General features: G+C 48.5%; 1 protein-coding gene across 3 annotated transcripts in view; it reads left to right on the forward strand.

Moving 5' to 3' along the window:
- Positions 1-21,219, forward strand: part of LOC123999098 (PDZ and LIM domain protein 5-like) — a 144,920-nt gene that overhangs the window by 101,125 nt on the left and 22,576 nt on the right. Inside the window, exons 6-7 of one of the 3 annotated variants that reach the window (XM_046304509.1) lie at positions 17,478-17,504; positions 17,799-17,953. In XM_046304509.1, coding sequence (XP_046160465.1) covers positions 17,478-17,504; positions 17,799-17,953 — 182 coding nt within the window. The remainder of the gene's footprint in view (positions 1-17,477; positions 17,505-17,798; positions 17,954-21,219) is intronic. The other 2 variants (XM_046304511.1, XM_046304510.1) reach the window with 2 other exon arrangements.

Consider the following 21,219-nt stretch of genomic DNA (forward strand, 5'->3'; position numbering starts at 1 on the left):
TTTATCTAATCAAACCCTCCTCTCACCTCTTCTCCTCTTCTCTTACTTTCTTTATCTAACCAAACCCTCCTCTCACCTCTTCTCCTCTTCTCTTACTTTCTTTATCTAACCAAACCCTCCTCTCACCTCTTCTCCTCTTCTCTTACTTTCTTTATCTAATCAAACCCTCCTCTCACCTCTTCTCCTCTTCTCTTACTTTCTTTATCTAACCAAACCCCTCATATTCTCCTCTCTCCTCTTCTCTTACTTTCTTTATCTAACCAAACCCTCCTCTCACCTCTTCTCCTCTTCTCTTACTTTCTTTATCTAATCAAACCCCTCATATTCTCCTCTCTCCTCTTCTCTTACTTTCTTTATCTAACCAAACCCTCCTCTCACCTCTTCTCCTTTTCTCTTACTTTCTTTATCTAACCAAACCCTCCTCTCACCTCTTCTCCTCTTCTCTTACTTTCTTTATCTAATCAAACCCTCCTCTCACCTCTTCTCCTCTTCTCTTACTTTCTTTATCTAACCAAACCCTCCTCTCACCTCTTCTCCTCTTCTCTTACTTTCTTTATCTAACCAAACCCTCCTCTCACCTCTTCTCCTCTTCTCTTACTTTCTTTATCTAACCAAACCCTCCTCTCACCTCTTCTCCTCTTCTCTTACTTTCTTTATCTAACCAAACCCTCCTCTCACCTCTTCTCCTCTCCTGTTACTTTCTTTATCTAATCAAACCCTCCTCTCACCTCTTCTCCTCTTCTCTTACTTTCTTTATCTAACCAAACCCTCCTCTCACCTCTTCTCCTCTTCTCTTACTTTCTTTATCTAACCAAACCCTCCTCTCACCTCTTCTCCTCTTCTCTTACTTTCTTTATCTAACCAAACCCTCCTCTCACCTCTTCTCCTCTTCTCTTACTTTCTTTATCTAACCAAACCCTCCTCTCACCTCTTCTCCTCTTCTCTTACTTTCTTTATCTAACCAAACCCTCCTCTCACCTCTTCTCCTCTCCTGTTACTTTCTTTATCTAACCAAACCCTCCTCTCACCTCTTCTCCTCTCCTGTTACTTTCTTTATCTAACCAAACCCTCCTCTCACCTCTTCTCCTCTTCTCTTACTTTCTTTATCTAAGCAAACCCTCCTCTCACCTCTTCTCCTCTTCTCTTACTTTCTTTATCTAACCAAACCCTCCTCTCACCTCTTCTCCTCTCCTGTTACTTTCTTTATCTAACCAAACCCTCCTCTCACCTCTTCTCCTCTTCTCTTACTTTCTTTATCTAACCAAACCCCTCATATTCTCCTCTCTCCTCTCCTGTTACTTTCTTTATCTAACCAAACCCTCCTCTCACCTCTTCTCCTCTTCTCTTACTTTCTTTATCTAATCAAACCCTCCTCTCACCTCTTCTCCTCTTCTCTTACTTTCTTTATCTAATCAAACCCTCCTCTCACCTCTTCTCCTCTTCTCTTACTTTCTTTATCTAACCAAACCCTCCTCTCACCTCTTCTCCTCTTCTCTTACTTTCTTTATCTATACAAACCCTCCTCTCACCTCTTCTCCTTTTCTCTTACTTTCTTTATCTAACCAAACCCTCCTCTCACCTCTTCTCCTCTTCTCTTACTTTCTTTATCTAATCAAACCCTCCTCTCACCTCTTCTCCTCTTCTCTTACTTTCTTTATCTAACCAAACCCTCCTCTCACCTCTTCTCCTCTCCTGTTACTTTCTTTATCTAACCAAACCCTCCTCTCACCTCTTCTCCTCTTCTCTTACTTTCTTTATCTAACCAAACCCTCCTCTCACCTCTTCTCCTCTTCTCTTACTTTCTTTATCTAACCAAACCCTCCTCTCACCTCTTCTCCTCTCCTGTTACTTTCTTTATCTAATCAAACCCTCCTCTCACCTCTTCTCCTCTTCTCTTACTTTCTTTATCTAACCAAACCCTCCTCTCACCTCTTCTCCTCTTCTCTTACTTTCTTTATCTAATCAAACCCTCCTCTCACCTCTTCTCCTCTTCTCTTACTTTCTTTATCTAACCAAACCCTCCTCTCACCTCTTCTCCTCTTCTCTTACTTTCTTTATCTAATCAAACCCTCCTCTCACCTCTTCTCCTCTTCTCTTACTTTCTTTATCTAACCAAACCCTCCTCTCACCTCTTCTCCTTTTCTCTTACTTTCTTTATCTAACCAAACCCTCCTCTCACCTCTTCTCCTCTTCTCTTACTTTCTTTATCTAATCAAACCCTCCTCTCACCTCTTCTCCTCTTCTCTTACTTTCTTTATCTAACCAAACCCTCCTCTCACCTCTTCTCCTCTCCTGTTACTTTCTTTATCTAACCAAACCCTCCTCTCACCTCTTCTCCTCTTCTCTTACTTTCTTTATCTAACCAAACCCTCCTCTCACCTCTTCTCCTCTTCTCTTACTTTCTTTATCTAACCAAACCCTCCTCTCACCTCTTCTCATCTTCTCTTACTTTCTTTATCTAACCAAACCCTCCTCTCACCTCTTCTCCTCTCCTGTTACTTTCTTTATCTAACCAAACCCTCCTCTCACCTCTTCTCCTCTTCTCTTACTTTCTTTATCTAACCAAACCCCTCATATTCTCCTCTCTCCTCTCCTGTTACTTTCTTTATCTAACCAAACCCTCCTCTCACCTCTTCTCCTCTTCTCTTACTTTCTTTATCTAATCAAACCCTCCTCTCACCTCTTCTCCTCTTCTCTTACTTTCTTTATCTAATCAAACCCTCCTCTCACCTCTTCTCCTCTTCTCTTACTTTCTTTATCTAACCAAACCCTCCTCTCACCTCTTCTCCTCTTCTCGTACTTTCTTTATCTAACCAAACCCTCCTCTCACCTCTTCTCCTTTTCTCTTACTTTCTTTATCTAACCAAACCCTCCTCTCACCTCTTCTCCTCTTCTCTTACTTTCTTTATCTAATCAAACCCTCCTCTCACCTCTTCTCCTCTTCTCTTACTTTCTTTATCTAACCAAACCCTCCTCTCACCTCTTCTCCTCTCCTGTTACTTTCTTTATCTAACCAAACCCTCCTCTCACCTCTTCTCCTCTTCTCTTACTTTCTTTATCTAACCAAACCCTCCTCTCACCTCTTCTCCTCTTCTCTTACTTTCTTTATCTAACCAAACCCTCCTCTCACCTCTTCTCCTCTCCTGTTACTTTCTTTATCTAATCAAACCCTCCTCTCACCTCTTCTCCTCTTCTCTTACTTTCTTTATCTAACCAAACCCTCCTCTCACCTCTTCTCCTCTTCTCTTACTTTCTTTATCTAATCAAACCCTCCTCTCACCTCTTCTCCTCTTCTCTTACTTTCTTTATCTAACCAAACCCTCCTCTCACCTCTTCTCCTCTTCTCTTACTTTCTTTATCTAATCAAACCCTCCTCTCACCTCTTCTCCTCTTCTCTTACTTTCTTTATCTAATCAAACCCTCCTCTCACCTCTTCTCCTCTTCTCTTACATTCTTTATCTAACCAAACCCTCCTCTCACCTCTTCTCCTCTTCTCTTACTTTCTTTATCTAACCAAACCCTCCTCTCACCTCTTCTCCTTTTCTCTTACTTTCTTTATCTAATCAAACCCTCCTCTCACCTCTTCTCCTCTTCTCTTACTTTCTTTATCTAACCAAACCCTCCTCTCACCTCTTCTCCTCTTCTCTTACTTTCTTTATCTAACCAAACCCTCTTCTCACCTCTTCTCCTCTTCTCTTACTTTCTTTATCTAATCAAACCCTCCTCTCACCTCTTCTCCTCTTCTCTTACTTTCTTTATCTAACCAAACCCTCCTCTCACCTCTTCTCCTCTTCTCTTACTTTCTTTATCTAATCAAACCCTCCTCTCACCTCTTCTCCTCTTCTCTTACTTTCTTTATCTAACCAAACCCCTCATATTCTCCTCTCTCCTCTCCTGTTACTTTCTTTATCTAACCAAACCCTCCTCTCACCTCTTCTCCTCTTCTCTTACTTTCTTTATCTAATCAAACCCTCCTCTCACCTCTTCTCCTCTTCTCTTACTTTCTTTATCTAATCAAACCCTCCTCTCACCTCTTCTCCTCTTCTCTTACTTTCTTTATCTAACCAAACCCTCCTCTCACCTCTTCTCCTCTTCTCTTACTTTCTTTATCTAACCAAACCCTCCTCTCACCTCTTCTCCTTTTCTCTTACTTTCTTTATCTAACCAAACCCTCCTCTCACCTCTTCTCCTCTTCTCTTACTTTCTTTATCTAATCAAACCCTCCTCTCACCTCTTCTCCTCTTCTCTTACTTTCTTTATCTAACCAAACCCTCCTCTCACCTCTTCTCCTCTCCTGTTACTTTCTTTATCTAACCAAACCCTCCTCTCACCTCTTCTCCTCTTCTCTTACTTTCTTTATCTAACCAAACCCTCCTCTCACCTCTTCTCCTCTTCTCTTACTTTCTTTATCTAACCAAACCCTCCTCTCACCTCTTCTCCTCTCCTGTTACTTTCTTTATCTAATCAAACCCTCCTCTCACCTCTTCTCCTCTTCTCTTACTTTCTTTATCTAACCAAACCCTCCTCTCACCTCTTCTCCTCTTCTCTTACTTTCTTTATCTAATCAAACCCTCCTCTCACCTCTTCTCCTCTTCTCTTACTTTCTTTATCTAACCAAACCCTCCTCTCACCTCTTCTCCTCTTCTCTTACTTTCTTTATCTAATCAAACCCTCCTCTCACCTCTTCTCCTCTTCTCTTACTTTCTTTATCTAACCAAACCCTCCTCTCACCTCTTCTCCTTTTCTCTTACTTTCTTTATCTAACCAAACCCTCCTCTCACCTCTTCTCCTCTTCTCTTACTTTCTTTATCTAATCAAACCCTCCTCTCACCTCTTCTCCTCTTCTCTTACTTTCTTTATCTAACCAAACCCTCCTCTCACCTCTTCTCCTCTTCTCTTACTTTCTTTATCTAATCAAACCCTCCTCTCACCTCTTCTCCTCTTCTCTTACTTTCTTTATCTAATCAAACCCTCCTCTCACCTCTTCTCCTCTTCTCTTACTTTCTTTATCTAACCAAACCCTCCTCTCACCTCTTCTCCTCTTCTCTTACTTTCTTTATCTAATCAAACTCTCCTCTCACCTCTTCTCCTCTCCTGTTACTTTCTTTATCTAACCAAACCCCTCATATTCTCCTCTCTCCTCTCCTGTTACTTTCTTTATCTAACCAAACCCTCCTCTCACCTCTTCTCCTCTTCTCTTACTTTCTTTATCTAACCAAACCCCTCATATTCTCCTCTCTCCTCTCCTGTTACTTTCTTTATCTAACCAAACCCCTCATATTCTCCTCTCTCCTCTCCTGTTACTTTCTTTATCTAACCAAACCCCTCATATTCTCCTCTCTCCTCTCCTGTTACAGTCTTTATCTAACCAAACCCCTCATATTCTCCTCTCTCCTCTCCTGTTACTTTCTTTATCTAACCAAACCCCTCATAGAGAGGTTGTTTGAAGTTATTACCATGGACCATGTTAGGTACGACTACCTGGACTGGTGTGGTGCAGCAGGAAGGCTGCAATGGGAAGTGAACATGTTTCTGTCTCACATCCCATAAATCCTGTGTGTTGTGGTCAGGTTTACAGAGAGATGGAGTTCACTTCGCTGCCTGTCTGGATGTTGTTTGAGGCCACAAGTAGCTGTTAACCAACCATGTAATAACAACAGACTACCTGAGAGAGGTCATACTTTGTTGTAAATCTTCCATCAGTTTCTCCTACATAGTCTACTTAGCTGTTTGTAGACTAGGATGGTGCTAATACCCCAACTCTGTAAACAGCCACATTGAGTGCAGCAGCACATCTTGTCCCAGTATGTTGAAGGGGACTGGAAACAGAAAAAAAGGCAGTAGCAACCCAACCCAGCATAACCCAACCCAGCATAACCCAACCCAGCATAACCCAACCCAGCATAACCCAACCCAGCATAACCCAACCCAGCATAACCCAACCCAGCATAACCCAACCCAGCATAACCCAACCCAACATAACCCAACCCAGCATAACCCAACCCAGCATAACCCAACCCAGCATAACCCAACCCAACATAACCCAACCCAGCATAACCCAACCCAACATAACCCAACCCAACCCAGCATAACCCAACCCAACCCAGCATAACCCAACCCAGCATAACCCAACCCAGCATAACCCAACCCAGCATAACCCAACCCAGCATAACCCAACCCAACATAACCCAACCCAACCCAGCATAACCCAACCCAGCATAACCCAACCCAGCATAACCCAACCCAGCATAACCCAACCCAGCATAACCCAACCCAGCATAACCCAACCCAGCATAACCCAACCCAACATAACCCAACCCAACCCAGCATAACCCAACCCAGCATAACCCAACCCAGCATAACCCAACCCAGCATAACCCAACCCAGCATAACCCAACCCAACATAACCCAACCCAACCCAGCATAACCCAACCCAACCCAGCATAACCCAACCCAGCATAACCCAACCCAACCCAGCATAAACCAACCCAACATAACCCAACCCAACCCAGCATAACCCAACCCAGCATAACCCAACCCAGCATAACCCAACCCAGCATAACCCAACCCAGCATAACCCAACCCAACATAACCCAACCCAACCCAGCATAACCCAACCCAACCCAGCATAACCCAACCCAACCCAGCATAACCCAACCCAACCCAGCCGAACCCAACCCAGCCCAGCATAACCCAACCCAACCCAGCATAACCCAACCCAACCCAGCATAACCCAACCCAGCCTAACCCAACCCAACCCAGCCTAACCCAACCCAACCCAGCATAACCCAACCAAACTCACAACCCAACCCAACCCAGCATAACCCAACCCAACCCAGCATAACCCAACCCAACCCAGCATATCCCAACCCAACCCAGCATAACCCTACCCAACCCAGCATAACCCAACCCAGCCCAGCATAACCCAACCCAACCCAGCATAACCCAACCCACAACCCAACCCAACCCAGCATAACCCAACCCAACCCAACCCACAACCCAACCCAGCATAACCCAACACAACCCAACCCACAACCCAACCCAACCCAGCATAACCCAACCCAACCCAACCCACAACCCAACCCAACCCAGCATAACCCAACCCAACCCAGCATAACCCAACCCAGCCCAGCATAACCCAACCCAACCCAGCATAACCCAACCCACGACCCAACCCAACCCAGCATAACCCAACCCAACCCACCATAACCCAACCCAACCCACAACCCAACCCAACCCAGCATAACCCAACCCAACCCACAACCCAACCCAACCCAGCATAACCCAACCCAACCCACAACCCAACCCAACCCAGCATAACCCAACCCAACCCAACCCACAACCCAACCCAACCCAGCATAACCCAACCCAACCCAAACCCACAACCCAACCCAACCCAGCATAACCCAACCCAACCCAGCATAACCCAACCCAACCCAGCATAACCCAACCCAACCCAGCATAACCCAACCCAGCCTAACCCAACCCAACCCAGCCTAACCCAACCCAACCCAGCATAACCCAACCCAACCCACAACCCAACCCAACCCAGCATAACCCAACCCAACCCAGCATAACCCAACCCAACCCACAACCCAACCCACAACCCAACCCAGCCGAACCCAACCCAGCCCATAACCCAACCCAGCCCATAACCCAACCCAGCCTAACCCAACCCAACCCAGCATAACCCAACCCATAACCCAACCCAGCCTAACCCAACCCAACCCAGCATAACCCAACCCAACCCAGCATAACCCAACCCAACCCATAACCCAACCCAGCCTAACCCAACCCAACCCAACCCAACCCAGCATAACCCAACCCAACCCAGCATAACCCAACCCAACCCAGCATAACCCAACCCAACCCAGCCTAACCCAACCCAACCCAACCCAGCCTAACCCAACCCAACCCAGCATAACCCAACCCAACCCAACCCATAACCCAACCCAACCCAGCCTAACCTAACCCAACCCAACCCAGCCTAACCCAACCCAACCCAGCCTAACCCAACCCAACCCAGCCTAACCCAACCCAACCTAGCCTAACCCAACCCAACCCAGCCTAACCCAACCCAGCCCATCCTAACCCAACCCAGCCTAACCCCACCCAACCCAGCCTAACCCAACCCAGCCTAACCCAACCCAGCCTAACCAAACCCAGCCTAACCAAACCCAGCCTAACCCAACCCAAACCAGCCTACCCCAACCCAGCCCATCCTAACCCAACCCAGCCTAACCCAACCTAACCCAACCCAGCCTAACCCAATCCAGCCTAACCCAGCCTATCCCAGCCCAGCCTAACCCAGACCATCCTAACCCAACACAGCCTATCCCAGCCCAGCCTAACCCAGACCATCCTAACCCAACCCAGCCCAGCCTAACCCAAACCAACCCAGCCTAATCCAGCCCAGCCTAACCCAGGCCAGCCCAGCCTAACCCAGCCCATCCTAACCCAACCCAGCCCATCCAAACCCAGCCTAACCCAGACCAGCCTAACCCAACCCAGCCTAACCCAACCCAACCCAACCTAACCCAACCCAGCCTAACCCAACCGAACCCAGCCTAACCCAACCCAACCCAGCCTAACCCAACCCAGCCCATCCTAACCCAACCCAGCCCATCCTAACCCAACCCAGCCTAACCCAACCCAGCCTAACCCAACCCAGCCTAACCCAACCCAGCCCATCCTAACCCAACCCAGCCTAACCCAACCCAGCCTAAACCAACCCAGCCCATCCTAACCCAACCCAACCCAGCCTAACCCAACCTAACCCAACCCAGCCTAACCCAGCCTATCCCAGCCCAGCCTAACCCAGACCATCCTAACCCAACACAGCCTATCCCAGCCCAGCCTAACCCAGACCATCCTAACCCAACCCAGCCTAACCCAAACCAACCCAGCCTAATCCAGCCCATCCTAACCCAACCCAGCCTATCCCAGCCCAGCCTAACCCAACCCAGCCCAGCCTAAACCAGCCTAGCCCAGCCCATCGTAACCCAACCCAGCCTATCCCAGTCCAGCCTAACCCAGACCATCATAACCCAACCCAGCCCAGCCTAACCCAGCCCAGCCTAACCCAACCCAGCCCAGCCTAACCCAGCCCATCCTAACCCAACCCAGCCTATCCCAGCCCAGCCTAACCCAGCCTAACCCACCCCATCCTAACCCAGCCCATCCTAACCCAGCCCATCCTAACCCAACCCAGCCTAACCCAACCCAGCCCAGCCTAACCCAGCCCAGCCTAACCCAACCCAGCCCATCCTAACCCAACCCAGCCTATCCCAGCCCAGCCTAACCCAGACCATCCTAGCCCAACCCAGCCTATCCCAGCCCAGCCTCACCCAGCCCAACCCAACACAGCCTAACCCAGCCCAGCCTAACCCAGCCCATCCTAACCCAGCCCATCCTAACCCAACCCAGCCCAGACCATCCTAACACAACCCAGCCCCGCCTAACACAGCCCAGCCTAACCCAGCCCAGTCTAACCCAACCCAGCCTAGTTCAAACCAGCCTAGCCCAACCCAGCCTAGGCCAACCCAGTTTAGTCCAAACCAGCCTAGCCCAACCCAGCCTAGGCCAACCCAGCTTAGTCCAACCCAGCCTAGCCCAAACCAGCCTAGCTCAACCCAGCCTAACCCAGCCCAGCCTAACCCAACCCAGCCCATCCTAACCCAACCCAGCCTATCCCAGCCCAGCCTAACCCAGACCATCCTAACCCAACCCAGCCTATCCCAGCCCAGCCTCACCCAGCCCAACCCAACACAACCTAACCAAGCCCAGCCTAACCCAGCCCATCCTAACACAGCCCATCCTAACCCAACCCAGCCCAGACCATCCTAACACAACCCAGCCCCGCCTAACACAGCCCAGCCTAACCCAGCCCAGTCTAACCCAACCCAGCCTAACCCAAACCAGCCCAGCCCATCCTAACCCATTCTAACCCAACCCAGCCCAGCCTAACCCAACCCAGCCCAGCATAGACCAACCAAGCCCAGCGTAGTCCAACCCAGCCTAGTTCAAACCAGCCTAGCCCAACCCAGCCTAGGCCAACCCAGCTTAGTCCAAACCAGCCTAGCCCAACCCAGCCTAGGCCAACCCAGCTTAGTCCAACCCAGCCTAGCCCAAACCAGCCTAGCTCAACCCAGCTTAACCCAGCCCAACCCAGCCTAGCCCACCCTGCCTGCCTTTAATTGATAATAGGGTTTATAGCTTTGCCAAACATCCAGTAGTCTGGCTCTGATCCTGTCTGACTTCTTGTTGTTGTGTCGACTTAGACGCTTGTTTTCTAATTATCCCAGCGTACTGGCAGCTCTGGGCTGGAGCAGCTCTTTATTTGGGTGGTTCTCAGGCCAGAGGAGAGGAAGTACACTATGCGCTAGTAACATGTGTTTTAGACTAGTCTACCAATGTAGTCCACTGATGCAAATGGTATTAGTGATGTTTCACAGCTGAATAATCCAATTAAATGTATTTATATAGCCCTTCTTACATCAGCTGTCTCAAAGTAGTAACCGAAAGGTTGCAAGTTCAAACCCCCGAGCTGACAAGGTACAAATCTGTCGTTCTGCCCCTGAACAGGCAGTTAACTCACTGTTCCTAGGCCGTCATTGAAAATAAGAATTTGTTCTTAACTGACTTGCCTGGTTAAATAAAGGTAAAATAAAAAATAAAATAAAAAAGTGCTGTACAGAAACCCAGCCTAAAACCCCAAACAGAAAGCAATGCAGGTGTAGAAGCATGGTGGCTAGGAAAAACTCCCTAGAAAGGCCAAAACCTAGGAAGAAACCGAGAGTGGAACCAGGCTGTGAGGGGTGGCCAGTCCTCTACTGGCTGTGCCGGGTGGAGATACATGGCCAAGATGTTCAAATGTTCATAGATGACCAGCATGTTCAACTAATAATAATCACAGGCCTGCAACAGGTCAGCACCTCAGGAGTAAATGTCAGTTGGCTTTTCATAGCCGATCATTCGGAATATCTCTACCGCTCCTGCTGTCTCTAGAGAGTTGAAAACAGCAGGTCTGGGACAGGTAGCATGTCCGGTGAACAGGTCCGGGTTCCATAGCCGCAGGCAGAACAGTTGAAACTGGAGCAGCAGCACGGCCAGGTGGACTGGGGACAGCAAGGAGTTATCATGCCAGGTAGTCCTGAGGCACGGTGCTAGGGCTCAGGTCCTCCAAGAGAGAGAAAGAAAGAGAGAAAGAGAAACATAAAGAGAGGGAGAGAGGATTAGAGGGAGCATACTTCAATTCACATAGGACACCAGATAAGACAGGAGAAGTACACCAGATATAACAGACTGAAGCTAGCCCCCCGACACATAAACACTGCAGCATAAATACTGGAGGCTGAGACAGGAGGGGTTATAATAGAGTATCATAGAGACTTTATGCCACTTTACTGCATACTGTAATATCGTCTCTGAGGTATTATATGATCTTTGACCTTCCTCCCTTCTAAAACGGTTTTGGCTAGAAGGGTTACAGCTTATGTCAGAATTGACTTTTTGTAGCAAGTTAGACCTTATGCAGCAGGTTAGTAAAATTCACGTAGCAGGTTATGAGAATTAGTTTAAGGTTAGGAAAAGGTTTAGGTCAAATGCACAAAAACTTTGAGGAACGACAATTTGACATAAACTGTATCAAATCTAGCCATGGCCACCTAAACGCTGTAGACTTCCCCGTCTGCTTGTACAGGTTACAGGTATAGTAGAAGCATGTGTGTTCAGCCGCATCCTGTGTGTTTCTCTCTGGGTGTCTGCTCGCACATCGTCTCAGAATGGTCCATGTGCTTTTAGGACCCAGTTGAATCACTGCTCTTCTGTGGTCCTTCTCCTTCACTTGGTTTCATCCTCTTCTCCTCTCGCTTCTCGTTTCCTTCTCCTTCACTTGGTTTCATCCGCTTCTCTTTTCCTTCTCCTTCACTTGGTTTCATCCTCTTCACCTCTCTCTTCTCGTTTCCTTCTCCTCCTTGGTTTCATTCTCTTCTCCTCTCGCTTCTCTTTTCCTCCTCCTTCTCCTTGGTTTCATCCTCTTCTCCTCTCCTCTTTTCCTTCTCCTTGTTTTCATCCTCTTCTCCTCTCGCTTCTCTTTTCCTTCTCCTTCTCCTTCACTTGGTTTCATCCTCTTCTCCTCTCTCCTCTTCCTTCTCCTTCTCCTTGGTTTCATCCTCTTCTCCTCTCTCCTCTTCCTTCTCCTTCTCCTTGGTTTCATCCTCTTCTCCTCTCTTCTCTTTTCCTTCTCCTTCTCCTTCACTTGGTTTCATCCTCTTCTCCCCTCTCTTTTCCTTCTCCTTCTCCTTCACTTGGTTTCATCCTCTTCTCCTCTCTCCTCTTCCTTCTCCTTCTCCTTGGTTTCATCCTCTTCTCCTCTCTTCTCTCTTTTCCTTCTCCTTCACTTGGTTTCATCCTCTTCTCCTCTCTCTTCTCTTCTCCTTCTCCTTCTCCTTGGTTTCATCCTCTTCTCCTCTCTCCTCTTCCTTCTCCTTCTCCTTGGTTTCATCCTCTTCTCCTCTCTTCTCTTTTCCTTCTCCTTCTCCTTCACTTGGTTTCATCCTCTTCTCCCCTCTCTTTTCCTTCTCCTTCTCCTTCACTTGGTTTCATCCTCTTCTCCTCTCTCCTCTTCCTTCTCCTTCTCCTTGGTTTCATCCTCTTCTCCTCTCTTCTCTTTTCCTTCTCCTTCACTTGGTTTCATCCTCTTCTCCCCTCTCTTTTCCTTCTCCTTCTCCTTCACTTGGTTTCATCCTCTTCTCCTCTCTCCTCTTCCTTCTCCTTCTCCTTGGTTTCATCCTCTTCTCCTCTCTCTTCTCTTTTCCTTCTCCTTCACTTGGTTTCATCCTCTTCTCCTCTCTCTTCTCTTTTCCTTCTTCTTCACTTGGTTTCATCCGCTTCTCTTTTCCTTCTCCTTCACTTGGTTTCATCCTCTTCTCCCCTCTTCTCTTTTCCTTCTCCTTCACTTGGTTTCATCCTCTTCTCCTCTCTCTTCTCTTTTCCTTCTCCTTCTCCTTGGTTTCATCCTCTTCACCTCTCTCTTCTCGTTTCCTTCTCCTCCTTGGTTTCATTCTCTTCTCCTCTCGCTTCTCTTTTCCTCCTCCTTCTCCTTGGTTTCATCCTCTTCTCCTCTCTCTTCTCTTTTCCTTCTCCTTGTCCTTGGTTTCACCCTCTTCTCCCCTCTTTTCCTTCTCCTTCTCCTTCACTTGGTTTCATCCTCTTCTCCTCTCTCCTCTTCCTTCTCCTTCTCCTTGGTTTCATCCTCTTCTCCTCTCTCCTCTTCCTTCTCCTTCTCCTTGGTTTCATCCTCTTCTCCTCTCTTCTCTTTTCCTTCTCCTTCTCCTTCACTTGGTTTCATCCTCTTCTCCCCTCTCTTTTCCTTCTCCTTCTCCTTCACTTGGTTTCATCCTCTTCTCCTCTCTCCTCTTCCTTCTCCTTCTCCTTGGTTTCATCCTCTTCTCCTCTCTTCTCTTTTCCTTCTCCTTCACTTGGTTTCATCCTCTTCTCCCCTCTCTTCTCTTTTCCTTCTCTTGGTTTCATCCTCTTCTCCCCTCTCTTTTCCTTCTCCTTCTCCTTCACTTGGTTTCATCCTCTTCTCCTCTCTCCTCTTCCTTCTCCTTCTCCTTGGTTTCATCCTCTTCTCCTCTCTTCTCTTTTCCTTCTCCTTCACTTGGTTTCATCCTCTTCTCCTCTCTCTTCTCTTCTCCTTCTCCTTCTCCTTGGTTTCATCCTCTTCTCCTCTCTCCTCTTCCTTCTCCTTGTCCTTGGTTTCATCCTCTTCTCCTCTCTTCTCTTTTCCTTCTCCTTCTCCTTCACTTGGTTTCATCCTCTTCTCCCCTCTCTTTTCCTTCTCCTTCTCCTTCACTTGGTTTCATCCTCTTCTCCTCTCTCCTCTTCCTTCTCCTTCTCCTTGGTTTCATCCTCTTCTCCTCTCTTCTCTTTTCCTTCTCCTTCACTTGGTTTCATCCTCTTCTCCCTCTCTTTTCCTTCTCCTTCTCCTTCACTTGGTTTCATCCTCTTCTCCTCTCTCCTCTTCCTTCTCCTTCTCCTTGGTTTCATCCTCTTCTCCTCTCTTCTCTTTTCCTTCTCCTTCACTTGGTTTCATCCTCTTCTCCTCTCTCTTCTCTTTTCCTTCTCCTTCACTTGGTTTCATCCGCTTCTCTTTTCCTTCTCCTTCACTTGGTTTCATCCTCTTCTCCCCTCTCTTCTCTTTTCCTTCTCCTTCACTTGGTTTCATCCTCTTCTCCTCTCTCTTCTCTTTTCCTTCTCCTTCTCCTTGCTTTCATCCTCTTCACCTCTCTCTTCTCGTTTCCTTCTCCTCCTTGGTTTCATTCTCTTCTCCTCTCGCTTCTCTTTTCCTCCTCCTTCTCCTTGGTTTCATCCTCTTCTCCTCTCTCTTCTCTTTTCCTTCTCCTTGTCCTTGGTTTCATCCTCTTCTCCTCTCGCTTCTCTTTTCCTTCTCCTTCACTTGGTTTCATCCGCTTCTCTTTTCCTTCTCCTTCACTTGGTTTCATCCTCTTCTCCTCTCTCTTCTCTTTTCCTTCTCCTTCTCCTTGGTTTCATCCTCTTCTCCTCTCGCTTCTCTTTTCCTTCTCCTTCACTTGGTTTCATCCGCTTCTCTTTTCCTTCTCCTTCACTTGGTTTCATCCTCTTCTCCTCTCTCTTCTCTTTTCCTTCTCCTTGTCCTTGGTTTCATCCTCTTCTCCTCTCGCTTCTCTTTTCCTTCTCCTTCACTTGGTTTCATCCGCTTCTCTTTTCCTTCTCCTTCACTTGGTTTCATCCTCTTCTCCTCTCTCTTCTCTTTTCCTTCTCCTTCTCCTTGCTTTCATCCTCTTCACCTCTCTCTTCTCGTTTCCTTCTCCTCCTTGGTTTCATCCTCTTCTCCTCTCGCTTCTCTTTTCCTTCTCCTTCTCCTTGCTTTCATCCTCTTCACCTCTCTCTTCTCGTTTCCTTCTCCTCCTTGGTTTCATCCTCTTCTCCTCTCTCTTCTCTTTTCCTTCTCCTTCACTTGGTTTCATCCTCTTCTCCTCTCTCTTCTCTTTTCCTTCTCCTTCTCCTTGGTTTCATCCTCTTCTCCTCTCTCTTCTCTTTTCCTTCTCCTTCACTTGGTTTCATCCTCTTCTCCTCTTTCTTCTCTTTCCGCAGGAAAGGGAGCAGGAAGAGACCAAGTTAGTGTTGTAACGGTGACCCTGTCTGCTAGCTCTTTGACTGTGGGATGTGATTATCAGTGCTATCCTGCTGCAGATGATGACTGCGATACAGTTAGATTAGTACCGTAGACATGCAGTCGCCTGTCTGCCATATCCCTCATATACCTCCCTCATATACTTACTTACTAAAGCCTAAACCACAGTCCACAGCCACTGAGACGTGATAGTCCAGCGTCCTATTGTGACGTAGAGTCACGGCTCTGAGACCACCATCCACAGGGAAGCACAGCCCTCTGCTCACCTCCCCACAATTCTCAAGCAGCGCGGCTCCGGTACGCGTCCTCTATTCATTTGAATGTGTTGACAGTTGGAGAAATTGCTTGACCTTGTCAGGACCCGGTTACGAACCCGGGTCTCCGGAGTGAGAAACAGTCACTAAACCAACTGAGCCACGAATAGTCAGCAGAACCCAGAAGATGAGGCAGACACAGCAGTACTTGAGACGGTGCATTTAATGAAGTAAAAAGTGAAGTTCTTCAGGAAAACATGTAACTCCACAACCTCAAAAGGAATTCCACAAGAACAAAGGCAATCCTCCAAGACAAAAAGGCAAATCCACAAGATGGAAGGTATAGCACAAAAAGCCTCAAAAGATACTCAAAAACAAACAAACAAGAACAAAAAACAGAATTCCACAAGAGAGTCCACCGGGATCAACAAGAGCTCACAGAGTACTAGGGCTGGGTGCTAACATACAAACACAGAGCAAAGAACTGAGTAAAACAAAGGGTTTAAATACAATCAGGGAAACGAGGCAAAGGTGCAAATAATAATGGGGATCAAGGGAAAACAAAAGGTCAAAAGGCACAATGGGGGCATCTAGTGACCAAAAACCGGAACAACCCTGGCCAAATCCTGACAGACCTGCGCTATGAAAACCAATGGTCTAATATTCCAGAACACTGCTGTGTGTACGTGTCCACGTTTTGGACTATGACAGGCGCTTTGCACACTCATTTCACAACACAAAACAACCTGCAAAGCCACTGTGTAAATAACAGACAGCCATAAGCCATAATAAGCCTTGTCCACTGAGGCTAGTTCATTCTGTTCATTCATGCTCTGTGTGGTTAATGGCATCCCGGCCCAGTCCGTGTGGGAGAACCAGTGTATTTACACCCAGACTGCATTTCAAATGCCACCCCATTCTCTTTATACTGCACTTCCTTTGACCGGAGCCCATAGGCTCTATAGAGGTGATGCATCCCCACCAGACCCACCACCAGGCTCCAGACTGCAACCCAGAGCCCTGTAGGCTGACCTGTCACCACTCAGCAGGGCTACTGAACCCTGTCCCTGCATCTGTCCCTCTCCGTCTGCCACCGTGCCACTCTGTTTACCCAAGACCGCTCATTAATTACCAGCCAGGACCGTCACAATCTGACCCCTCTCGCCCCATTCACTTAGAATACACTCAGAGGCACACAGTCAAATAGCACACAGCACACAGCTCACACCCAGAACACTCAGACACACTTGACTTGCCCCCAGTGCAGAAATCCACTTGTAATGTAATAAACAGACATCTTGAGATGTGTGTCTAAACATGATATAATTCAGGACAGGAATACAAACAATGTGTCCGTTCTGGTCCTGAGCTCAATGTAATGTGAGGCTCAGTGGTTCCCCCTTGTGGCGAGAGATGGCAACTTGTACCTTCGTTTCTAACTGTTTTATACATACAATGTCACTATTTAATAGTTTTAAATCAATTCCCCAAAATACAAACTACATCACCAGTTTATTCAGCTGATCAATAATCCATAAAGCATATTTCCTCCTACTACTAAAACCATTGTCATTCTATGGTTTGTTTGTCACTGAGTTAACGCCTGTACTGTATGTGGGCTGAATCAGGTCATGTGTGTCATGTCATAAGGGTTTTAGACCTGGTCATTGCAGTAAGTTTGAATTGATAGTCAGCTGACTACTGCTCTGCTATTTCTAGTGTAACTGCTGGTTCTGATAGTGGGCCTCCGGGAATTCTTAAGTAAGAATAGCCTGTAACAGCAGTAACTGAAAGGTAGCTGGATCGAATCCCCGAGCCGACAAGGAAAAAATCTGTTGTTCTGCCCCTGAACAAGGCAGTTAACCCACTGTTCTCCGGGAGGCCCACATTGTAAATAAGTATGGCCTAGTTAAATGAGCAAAAAAACAAAACAGAAAAACTGATACTTTAGAGCCAAAGAGTTTTACATATGGTTTATTCTATCTTTCAACTTTTCTTCTCCTTCTATTTTCCTTTCTAACCACCTTCTCAATGTCCGTGTGCAGAGTCCCCCCAAAGACTGGCCCTAGGAGGTACTGTAATGGAACATCTAGCTGTGGACACTTAGTGAATGTGTGTATGTTTTGTCTTGTCTAAGTATACCTGTAGCAATGGGAGTACGAGTGTATTTGTCTGTACCAGTGTGTGAACGAGAACAAATGTTGTACTTGTGTTATGCTACTAATATAAAAACATTAATGAAGGTAATAAATGAATCTGAATAATGAAGTCATTATTAAGAGTGATTGTTATGAATTCTGAGTGGTAATGATAATTGTAAACGAATGTTAATGGTGATGATGACTTTATTCTGTGTGTGGTCTCAGGAACAGAGTTGAACCAGACTTGACCCACGCCTCGCCCCTCAGCGAGGCCAGTAAGAAGCGTCTGATCGAGGACACAGAGGACTGGCATCCTCGCACCGGAACCTCCCAATCCAGGTCCTTCAGAATCCTGGCTCAGATCACCGGCACAGAGAAAGGTGGGTACCCCCTTTGCACCCTCCCCCTTACCCCAATACCCCGAGGCATAATGACAACCTAGTTACTGGATAACCTGGCACAATGGGACGAGGAAATATAAATCTATCCTTACTAGACCATTGTGATCTTACAGCAGTATCCCTCTGAAGTGACCATTTCGGCTTTGCCTTTTCCCCTAAGGTTACATAAGTAGACTGTAGTACAGGTTACCACAGCGCTGCGTGTTCGTCCCTGCAGTGCACAGGGTGGGAAATGAACACCAGAATGACGGCATTTGGGAGCATAAAAAAAGAATCCAAAGCCCACATGTAGAAAAAATACTAAATGTGTGTGTTTGTCAGCTCTGGAAAAGGGAATCTCAATGCTACAGTGGTGAAAGTGGGTTCGGTACAGTGTTTTCTGTCATTTAGCTAAATTATCTGAAATTAGGGCATCCACCAGCCATTTCCCATCCTGGTAGTGTAGCTCTGTCTGTTCTGTTCCCCCTGGCACAGCTCTGTCTATGTTCTGTTCCCCCTGGCACAGCTCTGTCTGTTCTGTTCCCCCTGGCACAGCTCTGTCTATGTTCTGTTCCCCCTGGCACAGCTCTGTCTATGTTCTGTTCCCCGTGGCACAGCTCTGTCTCTGTGTTCTGTTCCCCCTGGCACAGCTCTGTCTTTGTATTCTGTTCCCCCTGGCACAGCTCTGTCTCTGTGTTCTGTTCCCCCTGGCACAGCTCTGTCTCTGTGTTCTGTTCCCCCTGGCACAGCTCTGTCTATGTTCTGTTCCCCCTGGCACAGCTCTGTCACTGTGTTCTGTTCCCCCTGGCACAGCTCTGTCTGTGTGCTCTGTTCCCCCTGGCACAGCTCTGTCTGTGTGCTCTGTTCCCCCTGGCACAGCTCTGTCACTGTGTTCTGTTCCCCCTGGCACAGCTCTGTCTCTGTGTTCTGTTCCCCCTGGCACAGCTCTGTCACTGTGTTCTGTTCCCCCTGGCACAGCTCTGTCTGTGTGCTCTGGTCCCCCTGGCACAGCTCTGTCTCTGTGTTCTCTTCCCCGTGGCACAGCTCTGTCTCTGTGTTCTGTTCCCCCTGGCACAGCTCTGTCTCTGTATTCTGTTCCCCCTGGCACAGCTCTGTCTCTGTGTTCTGTTCCCCCTGGCACAGCTCTGTCTCTGTATTCTGTTCCCCCTAGCACAGCTCTGTCTCTGTCTGTTCTGTTCCCCCTGGCACAGCTCTGTCTATGTTCTGTTCCCCCTGGCACAGCTCTGTCTGTTCTGTTCCCCCTGGCACAGCTCTGTCTATGTTCTGTTCCCCCTGGCACAGCTCTGTCTATGTTCTGTTCCCCCTGGCACAGCTCTGTCTGTTCTGTTCCCCCTGGCACAGCTCTGTCTGTTCTGTTGCCCCTGGCACAGCTCTGTCACTGTGTTCTGTTCCCCCTGGCACAGCTCTGTCTCTGTGTTCTGTTCCCCCTGGCACAGCTCTGTCTATGTTCTGTTCCCCCTGGCACAGCTCTGTCACTGTGTTCTGTTCCCCCTGGCACAGCTCTGTCTGTGTGCTCTGTTCCCCCTGGCACAGCTCTGTCTGTGTGCTCTGTTCCCCCTGGCACAGCTCTGTCACTGTGTTCTGTTCCCCCTGGCACAGCTCTGTCTCTGTGTTCTGTTCCCCCTGGCACAGCTCTATCACTGTGTTCTGTTCCCCCTGGCACAGCTCTGTCTGTGTGCTCTGGTCCCCCTGGCACAGCTCTGTCTCTGTGTTCTCTTCCCCGTGGCACAGCTCTGTCTCTGTGTTCTGTTCCCCCTGGCACAGCTCTGTCTTTGTATTCTGTTCCCCCTGGCACAGCTCTGTCTCTGTGTTCTGTTCCCCCTGGCACAGCTCTGTCTCTGTATTCTGTTCCCCCTGGCACAGCTCTGTCTCTGTGTTCTGTTCCCCGTGGCACAGCTCTGTCTCTGTGTTCTGTTCCCCCTGGCACAGCACTGTCTCTGTATTCTGTTCCCCCTGGCACAGCTCTGTCTCTGTGTTCTGTTCCCCCTGGCACAGCTCTGTCACTATGTTCTGGTCCCCCTGACACAGCTCTGTCTCTGTGTTCTGTTCCCCCTGGCACAGCTCTGTCTGTGTGCTCTGTTCCCCCTGGCACAGCTCTGTCTGTGTGCTCTGTTCCCCCTGGCACAGCTCTGTCTCTGTGTTCTGTTCCCCCTGGCACAGCTCTGTCACTGTGTTCTGGTCCCCCTGGCACAGCTCTGTCTCTGTGTTCTGTTCCCCCTGGCACAGCTCTGTCTCTGTGTTCTGTTCCCCCTGGCACAGCTCTGTCACTGTGTTCTGTTCCCCTGGCACAGCTCTGTCTGTGTGCTCTGGTCCCCCTGGCACAGCTCTGTCACTGTGTTCTGGTCCCCCTGGCACAGCTCTGTCTGTGTGTTCTGGTCCCCCTGGCACAGCTCTGTCTGTGTGCTCTATTCCCCCTGGCACAGCTCTGTCTGTGTGCTCTGGTCCCCCTGGCACAGCTCTGTCACTGTGTTCTGACTCCCCTGGCTCAACTCTGTCACTGTGTTCTGGTCCCCCTGGCACAGCTCTGTCTCTGTGTTCTGTTCCCCCTGGCACAGCTCTGTCACTGTGTTCTGGTCCCCCTGGCACAGCTCTGTCTCTGTTTTCTGGTCCCCCTGGCACAGCTCTGTCTCTGTTGTCTGGTCCCCCTGGCACAGCTCTGTCTCTGTTGTCTGGTCCCCCTGGCACAGCTCTGTCTCTGTTGTCTGGTCCCCCTGACACAGCTCTGTCTCTGTGTTTTGGTCCCCCTGACACAGCTCTGTCTCTGTGTTCTGGTCCCCCTGGCACAGCTCTGTCTGTGTGTTCTGGTCCCCCTGGCACAGCTCTGTCTGTGTGCTCTATTCCCCCTGGCACAGCTCTGTCTGTGTGCTCTGGTCCCCCTGGCACAGCTCTGTCACTGTGTTCTGACTCCCCTGGCTCAACTCTGTCACTGTGTTCTGGTCCCCCTGGCACAGCTCTGTCTCTGTGTTTTGGTCCCCCTGGCACAGCTCTGTCTCTGTGTTCTGGTCCCCCTGGCACAGCTCTGTCTCTGTTTTCTGGTCCCCCTGGCACAGCTCTGTCTCTGTTGTCTGGTCCCCCTGACACAGCTCTGTCTCTGTGTTTTGGTCCCCCTGACACAGCTCTGTCTCTGTGTTCTGGTCCCCCTGGCACAGCTCTGTCTCTGTTTTCTGGTCCCCCTGGCACAGCTCTGTCTCTGTTGTCTGGTCCCCCTGACACAGCTCTGTCTCTGTGTTCTGGTTCCCCTGGCA

The sequence above is a fragment of the Oncorhynchus gorbuscha genome, linkage group LG16 (assembly GCF_021184085.1).
Source record: "Oncorhynchus gorbuscha isolate QuinsamMale2020 ecotype Even-year linkage group LG16, OgorEven_v1.0, whole genome shotgun sequence".
Lineage (NCBI taxonomy): Eukaryota > Metazoa > Chordata > Actinopteri > Salmoniformes > Salmonidae > Oncorhynchus > Oncorhynchus gorbuscha.